At 41.6% G+C, this 24,628-nt stretch overlaps 1 protein-coding gene across 1 annotated transcript in view; it reads left to right on the forward strand.

The window, feature by feature from the left end:
• Positions 1 to 20,374, forward strand: part of TNFSF14 (TNF superfamily member 14) — a 97,332-nt gene extending 76,958 nt beyond the window's left edge. Inside the window, exons 2-4 of the mRNA XM_069233308.1 lie at positions 12,877 to 12,913; positions 18,882 to 18,923; positions 19,394 to 20,374. Of these exons, the coding sequence (XP_069089409.1) occupies positions 12,877 to 12,913; positions 18,882 to 18,923; positions 19,394 to 19,815 (501 nt within the window). The 3' untranslated portion in view covers positions 19,816 to 20,374. The remainder of the gene's footprint in view (positions 1 to 12,876; positions 12,914 to 18,881; positions 18,924 to 19,393) is intronic.
• Positions 20,375 to 24,628: the final 4,254 nt, after the last annotated feature.

Genomic DNA, 24,628 nt, shown 5'->3' on the forward strand with positions numbered 1-24,628 from the left:
CTCCAAATTACAAAGATATCATCAATAAAGCGGCACCATAAGACCACATTGATATCAAACTGAGTAATCTTCTCTGACACTTGTTCCTCTCACCAGCCCATAAACAAATTTGCATAGCTGGGGGCAAAACAAGTGCCCATAGCTGTCCCTTGCATTTGTTTATACAACTGATTATCAAAGATAAATAAATTATTCCTGAGACAAAACTCAGTCATGGTGCATAACATTTCCGAATGAAAGAACAGTGATAATGATCTTGCTCTTAGGAAGTGTCTGATGGCTTTAACCCCCAAATCATGATCTATGCTTGTATATAGGCTAGTGATATCTAAGGGCAATAATAAAAAGTCATCCTCCCATTGGATGCCCTCTATGATTTTCAGAAAGTGTGTGGTGTCCCTCACATACGACGGTATTGACTCCACAAAAGGGCGCAAGAAGTAATCAATATACTTTGAAGTATTTTCTAAAATAGAGTACATAGCTGAGACTATGGGTCTATCCAGAGGACTTACTCTATCTTTGTGAATCTTAGGTAGAAAATATAATATTGGAATCTTCGGGTGATCACATTTAAGAAATAGGAATTCATCCCATTCTATCATTCCCTTATCCTTCCAAACAATCAACATACCATAATATTGCTCATGCATTGATTTCACATCTTCCTAACTCACTTTTTTGTAACATTTAATATTACTGAGTTGTCTCACTCCTTCCGCCACATATTGCGTGGTATCCTGAATTACCACATTGCCACCCTTGTCGGATTGTCTAATGACAATAGTATGATCCCTTTTCAAATCTTGGGGGGCTCTCCATTGTTCACATGCTAAATTCTTATTTTTCACGTCCCTCGTACCATATATCATCCTTTTCAATTGTTTAGTAATATCCCGTTCAAAAACATCAAGGGCATCACATTGAATAACCGGTAAGAAAGTGGATTTAGGTTTAAAGTTGCTCGGACATGTATCATCCAGAGAAACACTTAATCCTGCCAAATTCAAAATTGGATCTTCATGGGCAACCACCCCATCACATAAATTAGTTAATGTATGCAACACCTCAATGTCAGAAATACATAAATTACTAACATCTTTCTCATCCCCGATTTTTCATCACAGTTAACCTTCGTGTGGTACCATTTTTTCAATTTCAGTTTCCTAATAAACTTAAAAGTATCTATCCTAGTTTGAGCATAATTGAAACGTCCCGTCGGGCAAGTTTGTAGTCATTGACCAGGCTAAGATAGGCAAAAGGGGCGGTAACAGAGAACGATAATTGCGAATTATGGAGTCAAAATATATAATAGACTTTGAGACATTAGAACCTGTGGGGTTGAACTCCAGTGAAGAGTTAAGTATCCATCTGGGATGATTGTTATACACTAGGTTGGGTGATGTATGGTGTTTTTTAGGGGAATGGCAGATTTTAAGTTAATGAGGACATTACTGTATTTATAATATAATTTTGTATGTGGTTGTGTATATGCCAATGGCGCAAGTCAAGTATACGGTGGAGGTCCTCCAAACAGCATAAGAGCTTCTGTGTATCTACCCACTTGGGCGTTACTAGCTTTATATGTAATTATGGTAGGTAGATCTGAAAGATATGTTTGAGTAAAAGGTGAAAAGAATAAAAGGGGTAAAGAAGCTTTTTTTAACATACTTGCCCATTTGGTCGGTATGGAGACGGATGTGAAGAGGCCAGTTCTACATATATAAAACTTAATTATAAGGAAAACATTTGTGTATTTTAGGTTGTATAAGTGTTTATATTTGATGTTTTATAAACACTGTGATTAATATCAGAAATTAATTTGGCTTTAGCTATTGGTAGTAGAATGATGTACAAATTACAATTTATGTATGTTAAATTGAACATCTTAAGATGGCCGTTGTTTGAAATGCTGTGAGAATTGTGGTATTGTCCTTTTTTATGTTTATGAGTGATTTGGGCTATTTATTTGCATCACTATAGCAACAATCCATCCGTGATAAAGGCTGTTGCCGAAACGCGTTGGATGTTTTGCTGAAATAAACCGATTTTTTCACATCGGAGGTGTCCTGGCTCTCCTGATATTGGAAGGGAGTGGTGAAGGATATACATATATATATAATATATATATATATAATATATATATATATAAATAAAATAATAAATAAATAAATAATATACATTTACTTTGTCTACCCATCACCATATGTCATCTCTTTATCAATCTAGCCTCCATCCCCACTCATCCCAAACCCATTATACTACTTTCATCTCCAAAATAACCCTGCCTAAGCTCTTCCCTCCTCTTCCACATCTAGCTCACCCAAACCTCAGTTTACTACCATCATCTCCCAAACAACCCTACTAAATTCTCCCTCATTTTCTCACCTTTGACTCATCCAAAACCCCTGCTGCTACTATGGTCTCCATAACCCTTTCCACAGACTATTCCCTACTCCATCTCTCTTTTACTCATCCCAAGCCTCATCCTATTACTATAAACTCCCAATTAACACTTCTGAATTCTTCCATCCTCTATCCCTCCATTGCTCTAATCAATCCAACTAACAAACTCACATATCCTCTGCTCAAATTAACTCATAAGAATACTAAAACGGTACTCATATTTCCCTATACTAATCCACCACTAATTCCTCTTGGGTTCTGGAGTACTGCGCTACTCGCTGAAAAGCGCTTCAACGCCTTGTCAGGGATAGTAAGTGCTATATAAATACTATTACAATACAATTACAATACAATACAATATGAAGTAGACATGGATTGATCCAGGTAATGTTGGTCACAGATATGGGACATATGAGTTCTATGCCAAAGCAGCTTGGACAGTGGGTGGATGGAATCCTGAAGTGCACAATATACTTGTATGATGTATGAGTTGGTCAAATTGTCTCCTGTGTGTGATCATATGGTATTGAGATATGCTGTTATCCTGTGCAAACCATGCATTATCCCTTCACATTGTGTTGACAATGATCCTGTATGAACTTTGTGTAGCTATTGATGTGTTTCCCCATTGCAGGCGACAGTGGCTGTGCCACACCACTGACATAGGTTTGTTTCATGCCACCAGATGCTTGTTCATTGTAATAGGATGGACCTATGATTGGGAACCGTTGTACTGCCCTCTGTTTGTGCCATGGCGTATGTTAAGTTGGCAGACATGGTTTAGGTATGAAATGAGGCTCTAGCTAGTGACAAGATACACTAATTTGTTTGCCTATTCTACGGGACACGGTCCGAAACAGCCCTTTCTTATGTGATCTGGGAGACGGTACCTTTGTGATATCCAGCCTGACTAAAGGCCGTTCTGCCATTCCCAGCTATGGCAGTCCAGACATTTTAACAGCCTATGTACTGTACTGTGCAATAAAATGTTTGGTGTGACTAGACACTTGTGTCATTGTGTTGCTAAATCTCCTCAGCATGACACTACCGGAAACAGATCCCTCCTTCCATTACCATCCTATGCCTTCCTCATGTGCATCACATGGGTTTATATTTCAACCTTTCGAAATGTTGAAAAAATGGTAGCAGGCAGTATTTTTGTGATAGTTGTGTTTATTTACATATGTACAGAACATAATTGTGAGACTCAACAAAAAAGTAAAGTGAAGGGTCAGTCATGGTGGATCAAATCAAATTAGTAGATGCCACAACATTTGAAATCTAAAGTCCAGTGTCCTACTACCGCAACAGAGTGAATCTGTGGCACTGAAAGGAGTTCCTTCATTAAGAGGTCACTTTATGGCAGTGGTTGATGTCTTACCTTCTGTACCTCCTGGAGTCTTTGGTGGACTTCCCCATTAGCGGTGGGATCTGCTGCTATAGAGGCAGGAGAGTCTAAGGCAGGTCCTTCCCCTGACAGGGCCTCCATTCCAGTGGCTGCCACAGATGTTGAAGGGGGTGGTGTTGCTTGGCCAAAGGAAGGGGTGTGGTGTTGCTCACGGTCCCTCATCAGGGTACTACTGATCTCCCTGAACACTCCTGAACACGCCAGGATGGTGTAGGTGGCCTCTCCCTTTTACAATGGTCACAATGGTAGTCCCTTTGCAGCTTCTTCATCTCCTGGAGTTCTGCAAGTACCTGGCCCATCACGCCTTGACATTGTTGGCAGGCTCCCAAGACTTGTCTCTTGGTGTCCGGGCCAGGACCATCCCCAGCAGCCTCATGCTGCTAGCCCACACCATCCCTCCAATGCCGTCTACCCCCATATGCCTGTGGCCTAGGCAAAGCTAGCCCCCTACCACTGGTTCTAGGACCATCATTGTTGGAAGTGTTTTACTGTGACTCAGGATCTTGGACTGGGGACACAAGATGGTTGTCACAGTCCTCGGTTCACAGGTCTGTGGGTGACTGGCTTCCTGAGATGTTGAAGCAACGGGGCTGAGAGCAGTCGATGTGGTCACGGTGAGGCTCACTGGTGTCATCTGACCAGGTTGCCCTGATGGGCCAAGACAGTGCTCAATGGCCAAATGTCCAGGAGTGGTGTCCTCACAGAGGGCTTCATCCATGGGGTAGTGTCAGTCTCTTCAGTGGGCTCAGTATTCACAGTGGCAGCTAGACCTGGTTATGTGAGAGATACAATGTTAAAGGTTGTATTGTGACATCTACCTCCAATTGTAAACAGTGACATTTGGCTTAGGCCACGTACACATTGTATTTGCAGATTTCTCTTATGTGACAGGTACACATGCTATTAGTTGTATTGACCTGACATTTGGGTAACATACCAATTCAATTTCAGTCCACTAGCTTCAGAATATCAGAGTTTATTAGCACTTGGAAAGATGGTCATAGACTCATTTATTGCCAGCAGTGCAGGCTAAACAGTGGCTGGGAAGGATGTGCGATAGGTCATTATAAGATCTAGTTGACGTTATGCAGGCAGACTCAGGACCATGTTGTATATGTCATAGTTGTCATCATGTGTTCAATGCATTGCGAATGTGTCTGCTGCCAATACCTTTCATATGACACATCTTGGGGCCTTTGATCTGTCTCATACTTTTTGGCACACAATTTGAGCTGTTCTTCCAGTGAACAATATTTTATCTTGGCATGGCTGCTCAAGATGGATCTAGGTGTTTAGTCACATCACAGAGTGTACCGTGAGCTGTATCTTGGTCCCTCCCAGGAGGGTTAACTTAATTTGTGAGTTTACATACAGATGCACAACGTCATATGGACACTGGCGTGGTTATTGGAGTTACAGAGACTGGCACTCCAGGGATCTACAGTCATGTTACTCCAAGTACTACACACAGTATTCAGATGTTATCCTCTCAGATGAGTACAGTTCAAAGCTGAGTAGAGGGAGAAGGGTTATTGGAGCAGAGGAAACTGTGTTTGCTGAGTAGAGTGAGAGTAGCAGTGCTTTCTGGCCTTAGCATTCCTATCAGTGTCTGTCTGGGCCACACAGTATACAGACGTCATCCTCACAGGTGGGGACAGTTCAAAGGCTGAGTAGAGGGAGAAGGTTCATTGGAGCAGAGGATTCTGTGTTGGTTGAGTGGAGTGAGAGTAGCAGTGCCTCCTAACCTTAGCATTCCTGTCAGTGCCTGTCCTTGTCATACAGTAGATAGATGGAATCCTCTCAGGTGTGTACATTCCAATGTGGAGGTAATTTCGAGTAAGATGCACTGTTCAGGCTTTTATAATGGTGGAAAAGTGCCTGCTGTGAATTGTAGTGCTGTCAATCCTGGTACTACACACACTATACAGAGCTGTTGTTGCCCCAGGTGAGTCTAGGCCACATGATGAAGGCCAGACAGGGGTCTATGGACAGCGGGTTGTTGAGTGGTTTGGCAGTCAAGTTGGCAAAAGGATGATCTGTGAGCATGCATGACAATACAATTTGCTGATATTTTGTTGTTGTGACTTACCCACTCCCCCTGGTATTCCTGTCAAGCCCTCAGAATGCAGAATCGCCAAGACCTTCTCCTCCCAGGATGTGAGTTGTAAGGGTGGAGGTGGGGGCCCACCAGTAGTCTTCTGGACATGCATCTGGTGCCTGGATGCAATGGAATGGACCCTTCCCCTGAGCTCATTCCACCTCTTCCTGATGTTGTCCCTTGTGCGTAGGGTGGGGCCTACAGCAATCACTCTGTCGACTATCCTTCGCCACATTTCCATTTTCCTTACAATAGTAGTGTTCTGGACCTGGGCTCCAAAGAGATTTGGCTCAACTCTAATGGTTTCATCTACCATGACTCTTAACTCATCTTCAGTGAAACAGGGATTTTTTGGGGTGACATGGTGGTGATAAAAATTTGATAGGTGGTGGAAATTAAAGAGGTGACGGGGAGTAAGTGGAGTAGTGGGTGCAAATTGATGTGATAGGGGTGTGTTGAGGGTGTGGGATATGTGCTTAGTGTAAGTTTGTGGGGTGCCTATTCTATGGTTTTATCTTTTTTGTTCATGTGCTCTGGCTACAATGTTTGTCATTGTGGAGGCAAAGGATTGCGGTGTGTGAAGGGGTGTGTTTTATAATGTGCTTTGCAGGTGTCGTGGGTGTGGCAATGTGTGTCAGCTGTGTTGTTTTCAAATCCATTCAAGGTGGTGTTGTGTTTTACATTGTTAAAGGCGAAATGCAGTGGTTCAGACCACCTTTGGCTGAGTGCCATGGCAAACCGCCACTGCAACTTTGTACTTGTAGTAGGTTGGGTGGTTGGTTGACGGGCTGTTGGTACTGGTGGTCGGACTATTTCCCACCCTCCAAAGTACTGGCAGTGTTGGATTTTTGGCGGACTTTTGTTGGGCCTGAAGTGTGACTCGTAATATGGTGGCCTGTATGACTGCCAACATGGCGGTCTTTAGCTTGCTGCCACTATGGCGGTCTGGCGGTCAAACCATCAAACTCGTAATGAGGCCCTGAGTGCAGATAGATAGTTCTGCTGCATTGGGACAGATTCTGTAAGACTAGTTATCTGAGTATATTCACCAATATAACAATTGTCACACTGTGAAAAGATGCTTGGTGTATGACGCCTCCCAAGCACAATGAACTGAATTTTCCTATTTGATACTGAATGATTACTCCTAATCAACTTGCACACTGAACAGAAATCTGAATAGTTGTTTATCTACCTATTAAAGGGTGCTACATCATTGAATATTTGAACAGTATTTTGTATGTATTTGGATACACTCTCGCATCATGCAAGCACTGTGCAGCATAAATTGTAATGGTATTTTGTTTTCTGGCACAGCGCCCAACACTATCTCCAATTGTTCTTAATCAGTGACATAAATAGACTTGAAGCCTGCCTTACATACATGCAATCCTGGTGTCACCACACTGCCTAATGCTAAACCCCACAAAGACCAAATTCTGAGTTGAACCTAATGGGCCTCACACCCCAACTGACAGCATAGGCAGAATCCCTTGGATTTACCCTCAAATAGAATATCTCACTCAACTAATACATTGTCAGGAAGACCAAGCCAGCCTTGTTCCAATTTTCTCTCCTGAAAAACTGAAATCTTTTCTCTTAGAAGAATTCAGACCTGCAGTTCAAGCCATAGTCCTCTCCCACCAAAATGGAGGCAATGTCCTTCTCAATGGTATCCTTGCTGCCCTGAAAAGCATCCTTCACACAACAGCTTGGCTCACCAGAGGTCTGAAGAAATATGACCACATCACCCTCACACTAAAGTATCTTTACCAGCTCCCCTTGCAAACCCGGATCATCTTCAGCAAAATCACATACAAGGCTCTCCACACTAAGACCTCTGTGTGCTAGCTCTCAAACCAATGATACTTGCAGGTTAAAGTCAGCCTAGAACCTCAAACATCGCCATATTTGTGTCTGAACACAGCAGGAAGGAGAAAACAAGGAGATAAGCCTTCTCAGCCTATTCCCATCTGATCTAGAACAACATCCCTTGTGACATCAGAAGAACAGCATTCCAACTACAATTCAGGGAGAAACTGAAAACCCATCTCTTTTAGGAGCGCTACTACAGATAGGCTCTCTCACCACCCCCCACCACCTCATGTCTCCTGCCACTCTATGCATCTTCATTGAGGCTGACCCCTGTACATCACTCCATTGCTAGTCAGCTAAGTTTGCACTTAAGAAAAAAAAGCATACATGCATGAGCTGATAGCTGGTGAGAACCAATGGTGACTTTTATCCAGGAACAGTATTTAATACTAATGAGCTTTCTACTGATATAAGACTTCCTTCAAGGTGCAGCTAACAATGGATACTAGCCGAAAGTAGAATGTTTATCTTTTGTTTTCAACTTCATGAATGAACTGTTTATAAAAAGACTAGTGTTGAGCCAAAGGAATTATGTGATTCAGTGACAGCAGCGTTTCCCACATAATAGTAGATTTGCTTATTTTGCAACATCATTTTCCACATAATTTGCAGATTCCAGAAAAAATGTTTGTGGCTAAAATGGATGGAAATTCAACTTCCAGAGAATGTGCTGTATAATTTGTGTTTTGTTCCATAATTTAGATACCTTGATACGTAATTTTGTCTCCCATGCTGCATAATTGTAGTTGCCCTGACAATGATGAAACCCATATTTCACATGAGGCCAGATTTGTGTGTGTGATATTCACAGGGAAGTGTGTGTGAACGTTCACCCCCTCTGGCACCAAAATCTTACCCCACCACTGACCTGACCCTTCTGAAAATTACAACCTTTAAAATTTCTTGAGACATTGACTGCAACAGCATCCAAGCCTCTGCCCCATCCCTGCCGACCTCACCAAGAGTCTGATCCCCTCCCCTTCTCTGCTCTCTTAATCCCACATCCTTCACCCCCAATTCCACAGAGGATCCTCTGTTCCCATTTACCACCTTTACATGCATGTGGTAAATATGAGTACCCCTTAGAATAAGAAATACTGTTGGGAATTCTGCAATGTAATTCTGTGCCCACAATTATTTCTTATTCCAAAGGGTCTAACTGGTAATTTTACTGTACTGGTGAAGGGCTACAACACAGTACAGGTAAGTATGTGTGATAAGTTTGCAACCCACCAGTACCATGCAACTCATAATCTGGACTACTGGAGGTACCTGTAGTTACTGATGCCCACGTTTCAGTAAACCCACAAGGCAGATTCTCAGATCTTTGACCGACCTACTTGTAATGGGCCTATATACAGTAAACAAATTATTGACACACAATAATTGTTCCATTAGCAGTTTAAATACAGCTGGATAAATATGCTGACAGGAAGATTGGGAACAGGGCTTTAGATACTTCTAACACAATAATCTAAAGAATCCCCACCCCGTGTTGGTTCACTCAAAATATGAAGGATTTTGGTCCAACAATACTTTGTTTTGACCACAGCTGAAAATGCTGCTTCATATTAAAACAGATATTTTTGGAAGAGGAAAAGAGAAATCTAAACTCTGAGTCAAGAGCTTTGTCACATTTTCTGGTTCAACACAACAAGCTAAAAGGTGCATTATGCACCCTTTTCATGAGAACGGAAGTAGGAACTTTCCTTTGATGAGGAATGCCTACCAGCTTGCTGAGCCCAGAAATCATTGTGGAGAATTGAAGACTGGTGTTTGTTTCCAAGAATATTCCCCCTTCTGTAATTTGTGCGACAACAGTGATTTCAGCATTGTCACAAGTTTAAAGCCCAGGCTTTCAGAAGGCCTTGAATATCAGACCCCCAAGGAAGTGTGACTAAGCTTGCATTGATTTTGGTACATTAATTTAATCTACTACTAACTCTCAAACGTGTGCTTTGCATTACATTTTTGTGTACAATACAAAATGGACATATGAGATGATTATGGGACTGAGTGGAAGATAGGATGAATTTGCTATCTGCAAGATGGGCATATTCATCATGAAGTTCACTGTGATTGAAAATGATTTGATGTGATGTTACCAGTTACAACTGTTTTCCTCTAGAAGTAGGAATTGTCAGAGAAATTGGTTATGATTTCCACATGCATTTCTCATTTACCAGTTGTGTCTCAGAGATATATGTATAAAAATATACATGATGAATCTGTCCTCACTAAACGTGAGAATTTAAACCATCGCGGAATCATGACTTGGCCTGTAGCTTCTTTTAATAGCTGTATCAGGAATTCTGAAAAAAACAAAAATCAAAGCCATAGAGGAGAATATAGAGTATATAAATTGAAGTACATTGCTATGCAGCAATGTCGGCATCAACATTAGAAGTGACAGAGGATTCTTAAGGTGACAAAATATTTTTCAGAGTTAGCCCAAGGTCACCTTGAGTGCTCTGGACCTAGTTCATGATCATATAAAGTTTGACCATGACCAGTGCAATAAAAGTGTTATTTGTGTATACATTTTGCAGTAATTGGTTCTGTTTGATCTCATAATGTAATATGTTGTACTATGGAAATGTTTATGCCACCAGGATCTCTGTGTTTGTCTATGTCAATTATTTTATACCTGTCTAGAAAAATAGTTTACATTGAAGACTGTATTTTGCAATGTCATCCAAATCTCCAGTTATTCACCATTATGGTACTGCTCTATCTTTAGCTCTAATGTATTAGTAGTAGTCAAGAGCTTAAGCAGGGCCTTAATGTGAGTTGCTAACTAAATTATACTCAATAAAGGGCTTCCTTATCCTTCTATTTTGGTGGAGGGGAGGGATACAACTGATGTGCTCATAGGAGATGGTCAGTGCCTACTGGGCTATTCATAAAGGTAACTTATACTTATGTTTAGTCTTACACTTTTGAGTAACTGTACTGCTTTTGGCAATTCGCCATTTAAAAGTATACAGTTACTCAAAAGTGTTGACCTACATGTCTGCACCCCCTGAAAAGTGGGAGGAGCCAAATTTACTAGTGTTATTTAGTACAGCCAAAAAGAAGCAGTAGTAAGCACAGCACCACACATGGCCAACCATTGATAAAAATAATGGGGGCAGGTACTTAAAACAGAACCCCGTAGGAATTCATGTTAACTAAAATTAACTTATTTCGACATTTTAAATACATATATAAAATTAATTTAATGTTAAAAAATAAATATAATTACATATTATTTTATGATAAAATATTTTAATGACGCTTTTAATTTAAAAATTAAGTGTAACGCATTACAGTAATTTTAATTATTCTACACATAACCTTTTGTATTTTTATTGCATAATAAATAAATATGTACATTTTATGTAGGTGGGATTTGTTTTAATAGATCTTTATAAAAATTATGTTTATTTATTAGAATACTTTAAATTAATTAACTATTTACTCCTAAATTAAGTTAACAGTGTTGTACCATTTTTTAATTTTGTTCTACATTCAAAGCAAGTCTATGAAATTAATTTACATTATTATTTAACATACAAAATATATTTTTTTAACGTTTAATACACTTTTCACATTTTCACTATACTTTCCCAAGAACAAATTCAATTGCATTACTAATTATTAACTGATAAAACACAATTGATTAGTAAGTGATACAATTATATTTGAGTACAAATTCATGTTACATTAATATTTACATGTAATTACTATTATCAAACTATTTTAAAATAATAAATGTATTTTTAGAATTTTCAAGATTAAATCAAATGTATTTATTTTTTATCTAATTTAAATAAAAACAATTTATTTTAACATTTGTTCCTGTAGGATTTTTATTTTAAGTCCCAACTGCCTTTGCCTTCTATAGGAGAGTATTGTGGAATCAGTGGTTGGCCATGTGCAGTGCTGGACTTACTCCAACTTGGAGGTGGAGTATATTTACTAATGTTTTGGGTCATTGTTTGCTGTAGTAATTTTAAAAGTGTTGCTATTATTGGGAATATGCTTGCTCTTTCGTGGGTAGGTGCATGTCCCTCCCTTACGCCCTCCTTAACCTTACCTACATTCCTTCTTAATCTTCCCTAAACCACTCCCAGTTCGTGGTAAGTATATAGCCCCTGTTCCCACCCACATTTACTACTAAGTAGTAAACTTACATGTATGAGGATCTCCCCATAAAGAATACAAGAGGTGGAGACTTACACTGGTATGTATGTGAATTGTATTGTGTAATAAGTAGCAGTACTGTAGTACTACTTTACATACTACAAAATGCCATTTGTGAATCAGTCCCTTAATGTGTAAAAAAAAGTGAATAGTATGAAGGTTTTTTAAGAGCTACCATTGGTCGCACCAAAATAAAAGGGCTGTCAAATATTAAGACTTCCTAGTCTTCATTTCACTACATGTCTCTTGTTTTCACCACCCAAAACGTCCTGTTTCTATATCACTCTCTTGCATGTTCTTCTCTATCTCTGCATTCTCTCTTTGTTGTTATTTTTCTATCTTTTTCTTCCACTTCCTTTCTCTCTTGTATGACTTTTTTTTTGTTCATGGTCAAAGCCTGATGATACAAATAAGTGCCAGTGCCCACCATTACCAACTACTGGCACAAACTCAGCAATGAATGGATAGTGTGCAGTATCAGTGATTCTATGCCTACTTTAAAGGTTAGTCTTAGGGCCTCATTAAGAGTTTGGTGGGCTTGTGACCCCAAAACTCGTGGTGGCTCCCGACGGGTTGGCGGCGGTCGAAGTTGTGGTGAGCCATTACAGCGCTGAGTTCATCGCTGCCATGCTGATCACAACTTCCCTTTCCCCCAGTGGGTGAGTAAGTATTGTTCATCTGATCATGTGGGAAGGGTAGGGTGTGAAAGTACAATTGTGAGCATGTGGGAAGGGTAGGGTGGGACAATACTGTCACTCTGAGCATGTGTGAAGAGTAGGATAGAAAAGTATGTTCAACTGAGTATATGGGACGGGTAGGATGGGTCATTTGAGCATGTGGAAATTTGTCCATATGGTAGTATGTGCTCTGTCATTGATTCCCTCCTTTTTCCACTTAATTTCAGAAACGTGTTAATGCCAGCTTTGAGAAGATGATCCAAGGTAAGGAGGTGCTTGATTTTGGAAAGTTAATTTAATCTTTTCCCAGGTGACCATAATTACCTCTATCCAAAATATCAATTTAGCTGAGCAGTGATGAGTATCAAAAGAATCCAAGATGGTGTAAGAGACCTGATCAAAAGGATCACTGATTATGAAAGAGTCCCTGTCCAATGAGACATCATAATGAAAGTGTCCAGCTATATGACGAATGATGACATTGGAAAGCTTTCTAAGAGCTCACAGATGATAATACCAACCTTATGCAGGCCAGTGTGCTATTGGAGTGTTTGAGTGAAATACTAAGGACCTCATTACGAGTCTGTCGGTCTTGAGACCTCCAGCCTCGCAGTGGCTGTTGGTCCAACGCACTCCAGGCATTCCAACCACCACACTACAAGCCAGGCAGTCGGACCGCCATTCCCACTAGGAACATGGCTCTCGATGGACTGATGGCGGTCAAACCCGTGGTCAGCCACGGCAGTGCTGAGTTGCCAAACTGATCATGAGTCCCATTTCTGCCAGCGGCATTTTAACTGCCGTGAAAAGGCTGGCAAAGAGGAAGTGCTAGGGCCCCCCTGCCCAGCAACCTTGGAATGTACACTGTCTGCTTTGCAGGCAAAGCACTTTCCGTGGGTGCTGTTGTGCTATGGTATTGGCCTCAGCTGTCTTTAAGGAGCCAAGACCTAAGCGTATCGCTGTTCCCCCCAGGCTGACCCACGGGAACGTCATAATAAGACGTTCCCACCATTCACCCCAGTTGGACCATCGTAATACGACTAATAGTGAGGCCGCCAGGTTGTCGGCAGTCTCATCCCTGCGAGTTTGAAGGCCGGCTCGTCAGACCGTTAAATCCATATTGAGGGCCTAAATAAAAAATATCATTATACAGAAAAATTGTGTCAATAATATTGGGATACAAAAATATCATAGACAGTCATATCAAGAACACCATTAAGTGTTGTTTTTAACATAATTGAAAAAATATTCTTAGAGAAAATATTGTTATAGATACATTTAATTCTATTGGTCATTTCATAATTATTTTTGTAACGTGTTTTACTTTAATTGTATGTTACTTTTTGTGTTAGTATGTTTTTTAAATAATTTTAGTTATTTGTTTACAATTTTATTTTTTGTAATTGTATAAATATGTATAAACAATGCATATGTAATTATGTTATATGAGCAGGACTGGGTTTGAGGTGATAATGGTGGTGGAATCAATAAAATAGGTAAATAGTAGCTTTATTGTATGATTTTTTTAAGTAAATTGATATTTTTCAATTAAAAATTTAAACTAATATATATTGTTGTATTACTTCAGAAATCTAGATTAATTCAAATGGTTTAAAATAATTTGTGTATAATATTTTTATTGATTATATTTTAAATGTTAATATGATATTCTATGTTTATGTTTACTTTTTGTTTTGTAAATGTAATAATGTGTGAAAGTAAATGTATTTTTTAAATTGATAATAATATTGATATTTATTATGTAATAATTTTAATTGTTAATAAAATATAGTATATTTTCAAATGTCAAATGGGTAATTGTGAATATAATTTATATATTTATGTGGGTGTTCATAAATAATTATATGTATTCATATTATGTATCATATGGATTTTTTTTTTACTTTGTTGTAATAATAAATGTAGTGTATGAATATTTTCATAGTATTAAATTGAAGTAATTATTTTTTATGATAATTTGCAATATGTAACAAACTTTTATTTGGTAATAGTGTGCTATAAGTAATATTTTTATTTGTTTTACATCAACATTTTTAATGTGTTTGTCTATGGAGTATGAGTAGTATGTGTACCCCATTTAGGGCCACATGTATGAACCATGTTTATGCAGAATCAGCCCGTTTGCAAATGCAAAAAGTCATTTTTGTATCTACCAAGCCCAAACTGTGATTCAGTAACCTGTTACCGAATCGCAGTTAGGGATTGCAATTCAGTATTAGGAAGGGGCATATTTAGGACCTCAGTTCCTAATATCGGATCGCAGTTGTATGTATGAATGTTTTACGACCGAAATGCAGTCACAGTACCTTCACATTTTCCCACTCCAGGGACCAAAAACAATTTTTGTGGGGAGGGGGGACGTATGCCCACTCCCGGGGCAGAGATACATTTTTATGGCGAGGAGGGCGCGTGGTCCCCCTGAGCCTCAAGAGGCCCCAGGAAGTCCACCTCTTGTGCCGATCTTAATATTTATGGAGGAGGGGGCTGCACAGCCCCCTCCTTATACTTAAAGAGGCTTGAAGGAGCCCAACCCTGGGGCCAACATTATTTTTTATGGGTCGGGAGCCCCCCTCCCAGATCCTCAAGAAGCCCCAGGAGCCCACCCACAGGGCTGGCATTCTTTTTTAGGGGGTCTCAGCGGTCCCCTCCTCAAGCTCCTAAAAGCCCCGGGGAGCCCACCCTTGGGGTTGAAAATTCAGAAAATGAGGGGACTGGCATTATTTTTAAGGCTGGGGGATGTGCGGCCCACACGGAGTCCCACCCTGGGGGAGATTCCTATAAGGGAGGTGGCCATGCAGTCCCCCTTCATGAGCCACTAATGGCCCTGGGGATCCTACCCCCGGGCTGGCTCAGCAGCTATGTCTCGGGTTGCCTATCCCAGGGACATAGATGTTTCCCTGCCCGCAGCAACCTGAGTTTGCTCTTGCTTTGTGGGAACATTTTTAAATCTCCCACCAAGCAGGACCAAACACCAAGAGCCTGATTACAACTTTGGGGATCTGACCGTTAGAACACGAAAGCCGCGAGGATGAGGCTGTCGGGTGCTGTCATATTACGACACTTCCCCTGGTCAACCTGGTGGAAACAGTGCCGCGGCTTTGGCCTCAGCTCCCTTAGGGAGCCAATGCTAATGCTGTCTCACACCAGCACCTTCGGAATGCAAACTGTCTGGATTGCATACAGTGCACATTCCGAGGGTGCTGGCAAGGGGGTCCTCTGCACTGCCCATGATATGGTTGTGGGCAGTGCAGGGGCCTCCTGTGGTCCCCAGCAATGGCTTTCCAACAGCCTTTCCACGGCGGCGAAGCTGCCATGGAAAGGCTGGTGGAAAGTGGACTCGTGATCAGCACGGTTGTGTTGAACTCAGCAATGCCGTGGCTGACCATGACTCTGACCCCCACCAACCTGTTGGGATCCCTGATCCTGGTAGATGCGGTGGTCTCCTGGTGGTCCGACCACCAGAATCATAGTCTGGCTGTCGAACCACCAGGAGTGCGGCGGTCCGAGCGCCACCGTGTGTTTGGAGGTCCTTGGACTGCCTAACATGTAATCGGGCCCCAAGTCCCCGGGAGATGGGGCACCCAAGGCTAATATTGGCCCAGATAGAGGGGGCATGCCCCCTCCCTCTTGACAATACTGCTGGCCCCGGGTCCCCCTGGCCAAAATCAGTCTGGGGAGGGGGGCCGCATGTGCCCTCCCCTTTCAAAAAAGTGCCAGGACCCAGGGAAAGGGGTCCCCAGGCCTGAAATTGGCCCAGGGAGGAGGGATGAGTGCCCTCTCCTTGCACAAAATTATGCCAAGCCCAGAGAGCGGGGTCTCTTGGGTCCCAACCAGCCCTGGGAGGGGTCTGCATGCCCCCTTTCCCCATCAAAATTGCTCCAGGCCCCTGGGAAATGGGGTCCCAGGCCAAAATCGACCCAGGTGCTCTTCTCCATAAAAGTAATGCTCGGCATGAGTGCTGGGGTCCATGGGGCATAAATGAACATGTAGGGGATGATTCCGTCCAGCGGCTTGGGCTGTAGTCGCATCTAAATTCTCTTTGGGAAAATGCATGGGGAAAAGGCGTTTTGGGACCCCCCTTTTTGTCGGGCGCTGCTTGACGAATCGCCCTGAAATTTCCAAGACAGCAGCTGAAGTGGGTTGTACACTAGTTTTGGAAATTTTGTGATGATGTGTCAAACGGCGCCAAAGTTATTGGCAAAACAAAAAAATGCTTCATCCTATGAATATATATATATCTATGTTAAATCTGCTGAGCAGCCAGGGAGTTGGCCTTTGAAAAAGGAAGGAAATGTTTGTTCTCTGCTGCTGAATGAACCTAGAAACACGTGTCCAGAGATGCTTGAAAATGTAAGGCCTGAAATAATGAAAATGCCAAATAATTACTTGTAAGTTGCTGACTTTGCTACATTCTATAATGACCTGTTGAGAGGGCGCTTTCGTTTAGGACAATTCTTTTTTGTATATATGTATGTATATATATATATAGATATATATATATATATATATATATACACATATATATATATATGTGAGGGAACACTTCAAGTCGGCGTATCCTTCCCACACCGTAACATCAAAGGTGCCAGTCTTCTGACGCATGCCATCGCGTCTAATATAAAACACTATCCTCCTACAATACGGAAGGACGCCACTCCACGGGCATTGAAAAAATAATGATTTATTTGTGTGTGAATAAATCAATATTTTTTCAATGCCCGTGGAGTGCTGTCCTTCTGTATTGTAGGAGGAAAGTGTTTTATATATATATTTGTATGTATATATATATATATATATATCTATATGTATATATATATATATATATACACACATATATATATATATATATACATATATATATATATATATATATATATATATATATATATGTATATATCTATATATATATATATAGATATATACGTATATATATATATATATATATATATATATATATATAAGCACATACTTGTTGGCACTAATGTTATTACTATTTTGATGTACTGAAGTTTATTTTTTGGAGGTATTTTATGTTTATTTTAGTAATGTAAAATGGTTATAATGTTGTCAGAATATTTATATACATTTTAAATGTGTATTATATTTTTGTTTAATGTAAAATGTTATTATTTTTATGTTTTGCAATTAAAATTATTCTTTGTCAATATAAATGTAGCTGATATTGTGTCTTGCAATATTTTTGACTATATGCTTATTTCAAGATAACAATATTTATGTTTCTGAAATGTCTGTTATCGATGTTAGTGAAAAAAGATAATTTTTAACAACGATATTTTGGATATCTTTATCGGGTTTTTTAAAATTAATTATAGGAAGGCAAGATTTTTGTGAACAATATTTATTTTCCAATATTGTTGTGAATCAATATTATGTCATTGATACGAACGTGGGGAAAGAGAGACATGGGGACAAGAAGACACAAACAATGTAACAGAGATGTGAACATGGATAAAGAGACACATGGGAACAGGGGTACACATACATGTTGTCAGGGAAGAACTTATGGAACAAAGAAAACCGCGACAGGATGATGTAGACATGAAAACAGAGAGACAAGGGTGTTTGTTAGGACAGGAAGACAAAGAAACACATAGACATAGGAACAGGAAGACATGGAAAACAGTGACAGGAATGCACTATGCTCAAGCCAAATATCAAAGCCTAACATAACACATCTTCCTGGGCCCCAACATTTATTTTGCATGCAGCACCTATATGTGACCTCGATTGGTGTCAGTGTGTTAATATGTGACCTGCACAGATACCAGTGCTCATGTATGTGACCTGCTTTGAACACAGCGCTGCTGTATCTGTGATCGCCATATACCTCAACGCCCTTGCGTTTTTGACCAGGCCTGACCACAGTGTGCCAGTGTGTCTCCGGTCTGTTCTTGGTGAGCCTCTATCTGTAGACTGCTTGTGAAATGAGAGTTCCTGCCCTTAAGATCTGTATTAATAATAATCGCCTTTGTGATCTCACTTGACCACAGTGAAACATATTGCTGACACTTCTACAATACATCTGCCTTGACCTAAATGTGACTGTGTGAAAGACATGCCTTGAGAAAAGTGGCTATGCAAACTGCATTAAATCCAGTGAGCATTTGCGTCACCTGCTTTGAGCCCACTGCACTTTCATGAAGTCATGTGAACAGAACTGTTGCACTGAGTGTGTTGTACTCTTTTTCAGATAAAAAATGGAAGAGCGGCAAGCCAGCGGCTCATGTGACTGGTGAGTGTTAGCTCTGCACACCACCCTTCAGGATTACCCTGCATGCTTCATGTGCACCCTGCTTCTCTGATCTGCTGAAGATTAGCATTTTCTAGTCTATAGGACGGCAAGCAAGAGGCTTTCAAAGAATCTAAGAAAAGTATAACTAACTGGTATCATTTCTATAATGTTCATGGACTTTCAGAGAGGCGTAAGTGCTAGCATCAGCTCGTTTCTGCTCATGGGCTTTCCCTGATCCTGGAGTGATACTGTTAAAGGTCAGCTTAGGTCCTTTAGGAAACTGAATACATACTCCTAAAAATTGACAAGATATTGTTAAATCCACCCGGGAACTGTGGGAGACCTGAGGAAGTAGAAAAGAATAAAGCCAGTAAGCAAAATTATATAGGCAGAGATAAGTATGACTGGGAGAGGAGAAATCAGATAGGGAAATGAAAATCACAAATCTTGTATGTATTTGTCACTCACAGGTGCCGAAAACACTACATCTGGACAAGAGGCTCTGCTCTGGGAGCCTATGCTCGGAGACGCTTTTCTGTACGAGATCGGATATGAGCCCACCAAAGGATCCCTGGTCTTCAACAGGGCTGGAAGGTATTATCTGTATTCGAAGATACAGCTGGGAAAGTCCAGCTGTAAAGACGTGGACAAGCAGCAAAGCCTGACTCACCGAATCTACAAGACAACGCCTCGGTACTTTGAGAAGATTGACCTGATGATGAATGTGAAGCCATACTGCAGGGAGGGCATGGATCATTGGTGGGACAGCAGCTTCCTGGGGGGCACCTTTAAGCTAGAAGAGCAGGACGAAGTGTATGTCAATGTCAGTAAGAAGGAATTAGTGAGGGTCAAAGATGGAAGCAGGTCGTACTTTGGAGTCTTTATGATTTAAGAACAGCGGAGGCCACATGGGACCTCAAAGTGATGTGTGGGATCTTTTGTGTTAGCTCCTGTGTACAGTTAGCCTTACAGTAAAAATAGGCAGAAGGAGAGCTGCCCAACACCCATGCCATGACACTTCCTGGGATTCCTTTGTTTAGTATAATGTACTGTCTTAAAAAGTGTATTAAATATTCCCTTTGCACAGCTTGAACACTCGCTAATCAAAAACAGAACGTACTGAGAAGGCGCTGCTGAGCCACATACGCCTAAGGAACTGTTCAGCCTTCAAGGTGGTAGCTCTATCAGAGAAGGCCCTCAGACTTTAGACACAGATTGTTGAACTTTGCTGATTTTGTATGGTAAGCAGTGCCCATGCCTCCACCTCCATGGACTCTCAACAACGTCTTCTATCTGGTAATGTCTGCTATGGATACCGAACGCACCTGTATTCACTCTTTCTGGGCCTTGATGCCCACTGCCTTACTCCAACAATGAAAATTGCTTTATTGGAAGATGTAAAGTCAGTGGTCCACTCTTGTGGACACAGATGGATTAAATGAACTATTGTGTCAGGAAGCAATGATACAAGTCTTTGGTGTATTTCAGTGCATTTCTAAATCGATTTAGCACATGTATTAAGAGTGTATCTCAGGGACGTCCAGTGTTGGTTGATGATAGACGTATCCATGCCAGATTTTCAGGATATCTAGTGACCATGTAAATGAGTCCCATTTAGATTCAATGTATGTAAATTTATTCCATCCGGATTTATTACCAAGCCGCCATGGATCTATGCCAAGCTGGTCAATTTGAATACCTCTGGTGTATATAATATTATTATAGTCTTAGCTAGTCTAGAGCTAGAAAAAGGCAGGCCTGTCTAACCCTGCTGCCCTTCCGAAAATCTAATTAAGTGGATTTTTCATGGTGAACTCTTGCCCATGACTTTTTCAGAGTAGCTTGGGTGTGCAAAAATTGTAAATCTTCTATTCTGCAAATTTTATATTTTTTGCTTATTTTTTGCAAATTTCATTAACCTTATGAAATATTCATAGTTAAAGCAAAACAAATAAAAACATGCGATGAAGAGGCTTTAGATGGAGAAAATTGAGGTAAAACCCAATGTTAGCGGTACAATTCAGCCATAAAAAAAATTGCATGAAAATTCTCCTGCAAAATCTTTTTCAGTGGACATTTTCTCCACAGACGGTGTTGTTCTAAGTTTAGATATGTGGAACTTCACAAAATTCAAAAGTTTCAAATTTTGTACTAGTTTACTCATTTCATTTTAAATCCTGATACTCTTTAATGTATCTCAAGCACCCCACTCAGGTCATACTCTTCTTTCAAATTTTTCCATTTTCGACACTCTGAAAGTTCTGCAAACTTCAAAAAACTTCAACTGTGATTAAAATAATTTTCCTTTGAATATTTTATGTGAAAGAACTGTCGAACTAAAGGTTTTTTGCAAAGATCTTTTTTCCTCAATCTACTTTTGTAGCTGTTTTACCTACATTTTAAAATTAGCATAATTCACTGGGTTTACAGAGATTTTGAACTCCTTTCTACGAATATTGCCCACGTGAGTCTGAGGAGACACTGTAATCCCAATCAGAAGACAAAAGACAATTACCAGGACACGTGTGGCAAGATTTGCTCCACTCTTCACCCCCACTGTAAGCTGTTATGCAGGGCACTAGAATTATAACCGTTCCCTACCAATGGGGAATACATTCACAATATGTGTCCTACTATGGCTGTACTGTTGGTAGAACACATGCTTCTTTCTGGATGACCCAACTCCGAAAAGTAATTTTATTATGATGGGGTGTGTTTGTACTAGTACTGCCATCAAATCATTTGTGGATAGTGCTGAATCTATGCAGAATTTAAGATAATAGGTCAAGTATTATTTCAAAATTGCCCAATCAGTATTAGCCCTTCTAGCCTTGGGTGCTTTGTTTAGTTGCAAACTGAATGTCAATTTCAAATGACAAATTGTACTGCCACATTTGCCAACTTATTTTGTGATTCATTTTTGCTGCATGGTCTGCAGAATAGGCCATAGGATATGGAAAAAAGTGAGGGACCTAGTTATGGAAAATACTGACAGACATCTTCATGTACTCCTCTAACCCCAATTCTCTAACACATAATATGAACCTCTGTCCCAGCCATCTATCACTCTAACCCCTGTTCTCGAATCCTATCTGCAAACCCTCTATCATTCTAACCTAAGATATACCTCTGTTCCGCCTATCAAATACTCTGTTAACTTCAAGCCTTATCCCCAATCCTCTGGCACCTTTTTTTTTATTTTTTTATATATTTTATTGTAATCGCAACCAACAAACAACGCAATAAGAATACAAACAATTGCAGTTGCCGTTGTGCCCCAAAGTGGGAGGTGATACAAATTTCTTTGTTTGCTGCATTTACCATTCCCCTGCGCGCGGGAGGGGTGGGGCGGCAGAGCAGGGGGATGCCCCGGGAGAGGGAGGGGCACAGGAGCGAGGCGAACCTCCCCTGAGCCCGAGCACCCACCCCTGCACCCAGTCTGCGCGGAACCAACCCCCGGCACAGGTGTGAATTGGGATGATGTTGAGAAGTCATCCCCCAAGGAGAAGGGAGCCGATGGGGGGCGGGCATTCGGCGGGAAAGAGGGCCCTGGGGAGTGGACTCGGGCGAGGCAAGCAATGTGACACAGTGCGGTGCTACACGGGTTAGCTCTGCTCCAGTAACCTCCCCTAGTTTGTGCAAAGTAAGTGTGCACCATCTAGTGGCCAAATCTCCGGTGTTTATGTTGGTTTATGATTTGTCTTGTTTATCAGTTTATCCGAGGGTGGGTGTGTGCTACGTGCAGCTTTATAAGCTCCTAGCGTAGGCCGATGGACGCTATGTTCAGGGGGGTCGCTTGTCATCTTTCTTTTCTATGGTCAACACAAAGGAGTCCCAGGTGGCCAAGCCCTTGACCGGGATCCCCCTCTCAGAGAGGAGCCGCAATGCTTGCGCCTCAGCCCTGGCCCAACGCAGCACCTCGGCTCCCCATTGGTCTACACTTGGGCGCCGGAAGCCTTCCAGTACATGGCTTAAGGCATCTAAACAACACCAGTGCCAGGGCTATGCATCTGTTGGTTTGTTTCTGTTTTTGGGGGTTCACTCCGATTCCCAGTAAACATAGTTCGGGAGTGGGGGTCAATGAGAGGTCTGTCCATTCGGCTAGTGTATTTATTACTTCGTTCCAAGCATGGCGGATTGGGGGGCAGTCCGATGTCATGTGCAAAAAAGTGGCCTCTATAGTGCCGCACCTGGGGCACGACTGGAGCGAATGTGGGAACATTCGCGCCATACGATGAGGCGATAGGTATGATTGGTGTAAATAATTGAACTGGGTGTAGCGGAAGCGAGGGTTACGTGATACTGCGTGAATCATGTCCATGGCTTGGGTCCATGCGTTTTGCATAAGTGGTTCCGATAACTCGTTATCCCATCTGCATTTAGCGCGTTCCTGACTGTGTTCAATCTGGGAGGTTAAGATTCTGTATATTCTTGATACTTTTATTGGGGTATTTATGTTATCTAGCAGGTCGTGGAGTATGGGGGACACCGTGGGTTCAGTGTACCCGCATTTCCAGTGAGAACGTATCACTTGAATTACTGCTCCGTACGCTATGATACTGCCTCTTCCCAAGTTATATTTGACGGCAAGTGAGTCATTTGTTAGGGACTGTCCTGCATTATATAAGTCGCCGACTACATGTATGCCTTTAGCGAGCCATGTATGAAGGCCAACCTTGGTTGCTATTTTAGTGAGTTCCGGGATGGCCAACAGTGGGATCTTAGGGGAATACTGCGTGTTTTTGTCTCCCGCTGGTGCATATCGACCCCAAACCCCACGCCCTGTGTTCCACAGAATATTCTGTGAATTTTTAGGGCAATCGCGAATCATAAGGTAATGTAGTACCTCGGCATTGCCGAGGTCTGAAATAATTATCTGTGTTTCAGCGCAGGTGGGGTTTCCGAGCCAGTTACATATCCAGTGCAGCTGAGCAGCTGCATAATATAATTCGAATCTGGGAGCACCTAGTTCACCTAATGTAGGTGGTTGTTGAATTTTGGTTAACGCGACTCGTCGCCGTCCACTGCCCCAAATTAGGTCTGTCAGTAAACTGTTCAGGGGTGTGAAAAAGGAAGCGGGTAGTACCAACGGGAGGGCCAGGAAGAAGTACAAGAGGCATGGCAGTATTATCATCTTTGTTATGGCTACTCTGCCTATGGGCGAGAGTGGAAGGGAGCACCAAAAGGGCAGAGAGCCCCTGATGGATCTGATCGCTTGTCCCAGGTTTCCGTCTCTGAGATCCCGGACGTCGTGGTACACATGTATTCCCAGGTATTTAAAAGTGGTGTGGGGCCATTTCAGACCATCCGGGTGAGATGGCAATCGGAGTGCTTCCGGGACCGGGCGCATAGTTAATATGCATGATTTAGACCAGTTCACCTTAAGCCCAGCCACCGAACCGAATTGCTGCAGCAATCTCAGCAGGTCGGGCAGGGACTCTGTGTGATTACGAAGAAAAATTAGAGCATCGTCTGCATACAGGGACACTATCCGGTAGGTGAGACCGTCGCGAACACCCCATACCGGGGCCAGGGTCCGGAGTCGAGCGGCCAGGGGTTCGATAGCCAAGGCGAAAAATAGGGGTGACAGTGGGCAACCCTGCCTGGTGCCTCTTTCTATGTTGAATGGGTCAGAAATTATGTCGCCTGTCTTGACCCTGGCCGTTGGGCTAGCATAGAGTATCCCTATCAGGTATAAAGCCAGC

Source organism: Pleurodeles waltl, chromosome 4_2 (assembly GCF_031143425.1).
Source record: "Pleurodeles waltl isolate 20211129_DDA chromosome 4_2, aPleWal1.hap1.20221129, whole genome shotgun sequence".
In the NCBI taxonomy this organism is placed as follows: domain Eukaryota; kingdom Metazoa; phylum Chordata; class Amphibia; order Caudata; family Salamandridae; genus Pleurodeles; species Pleurodeles waltl.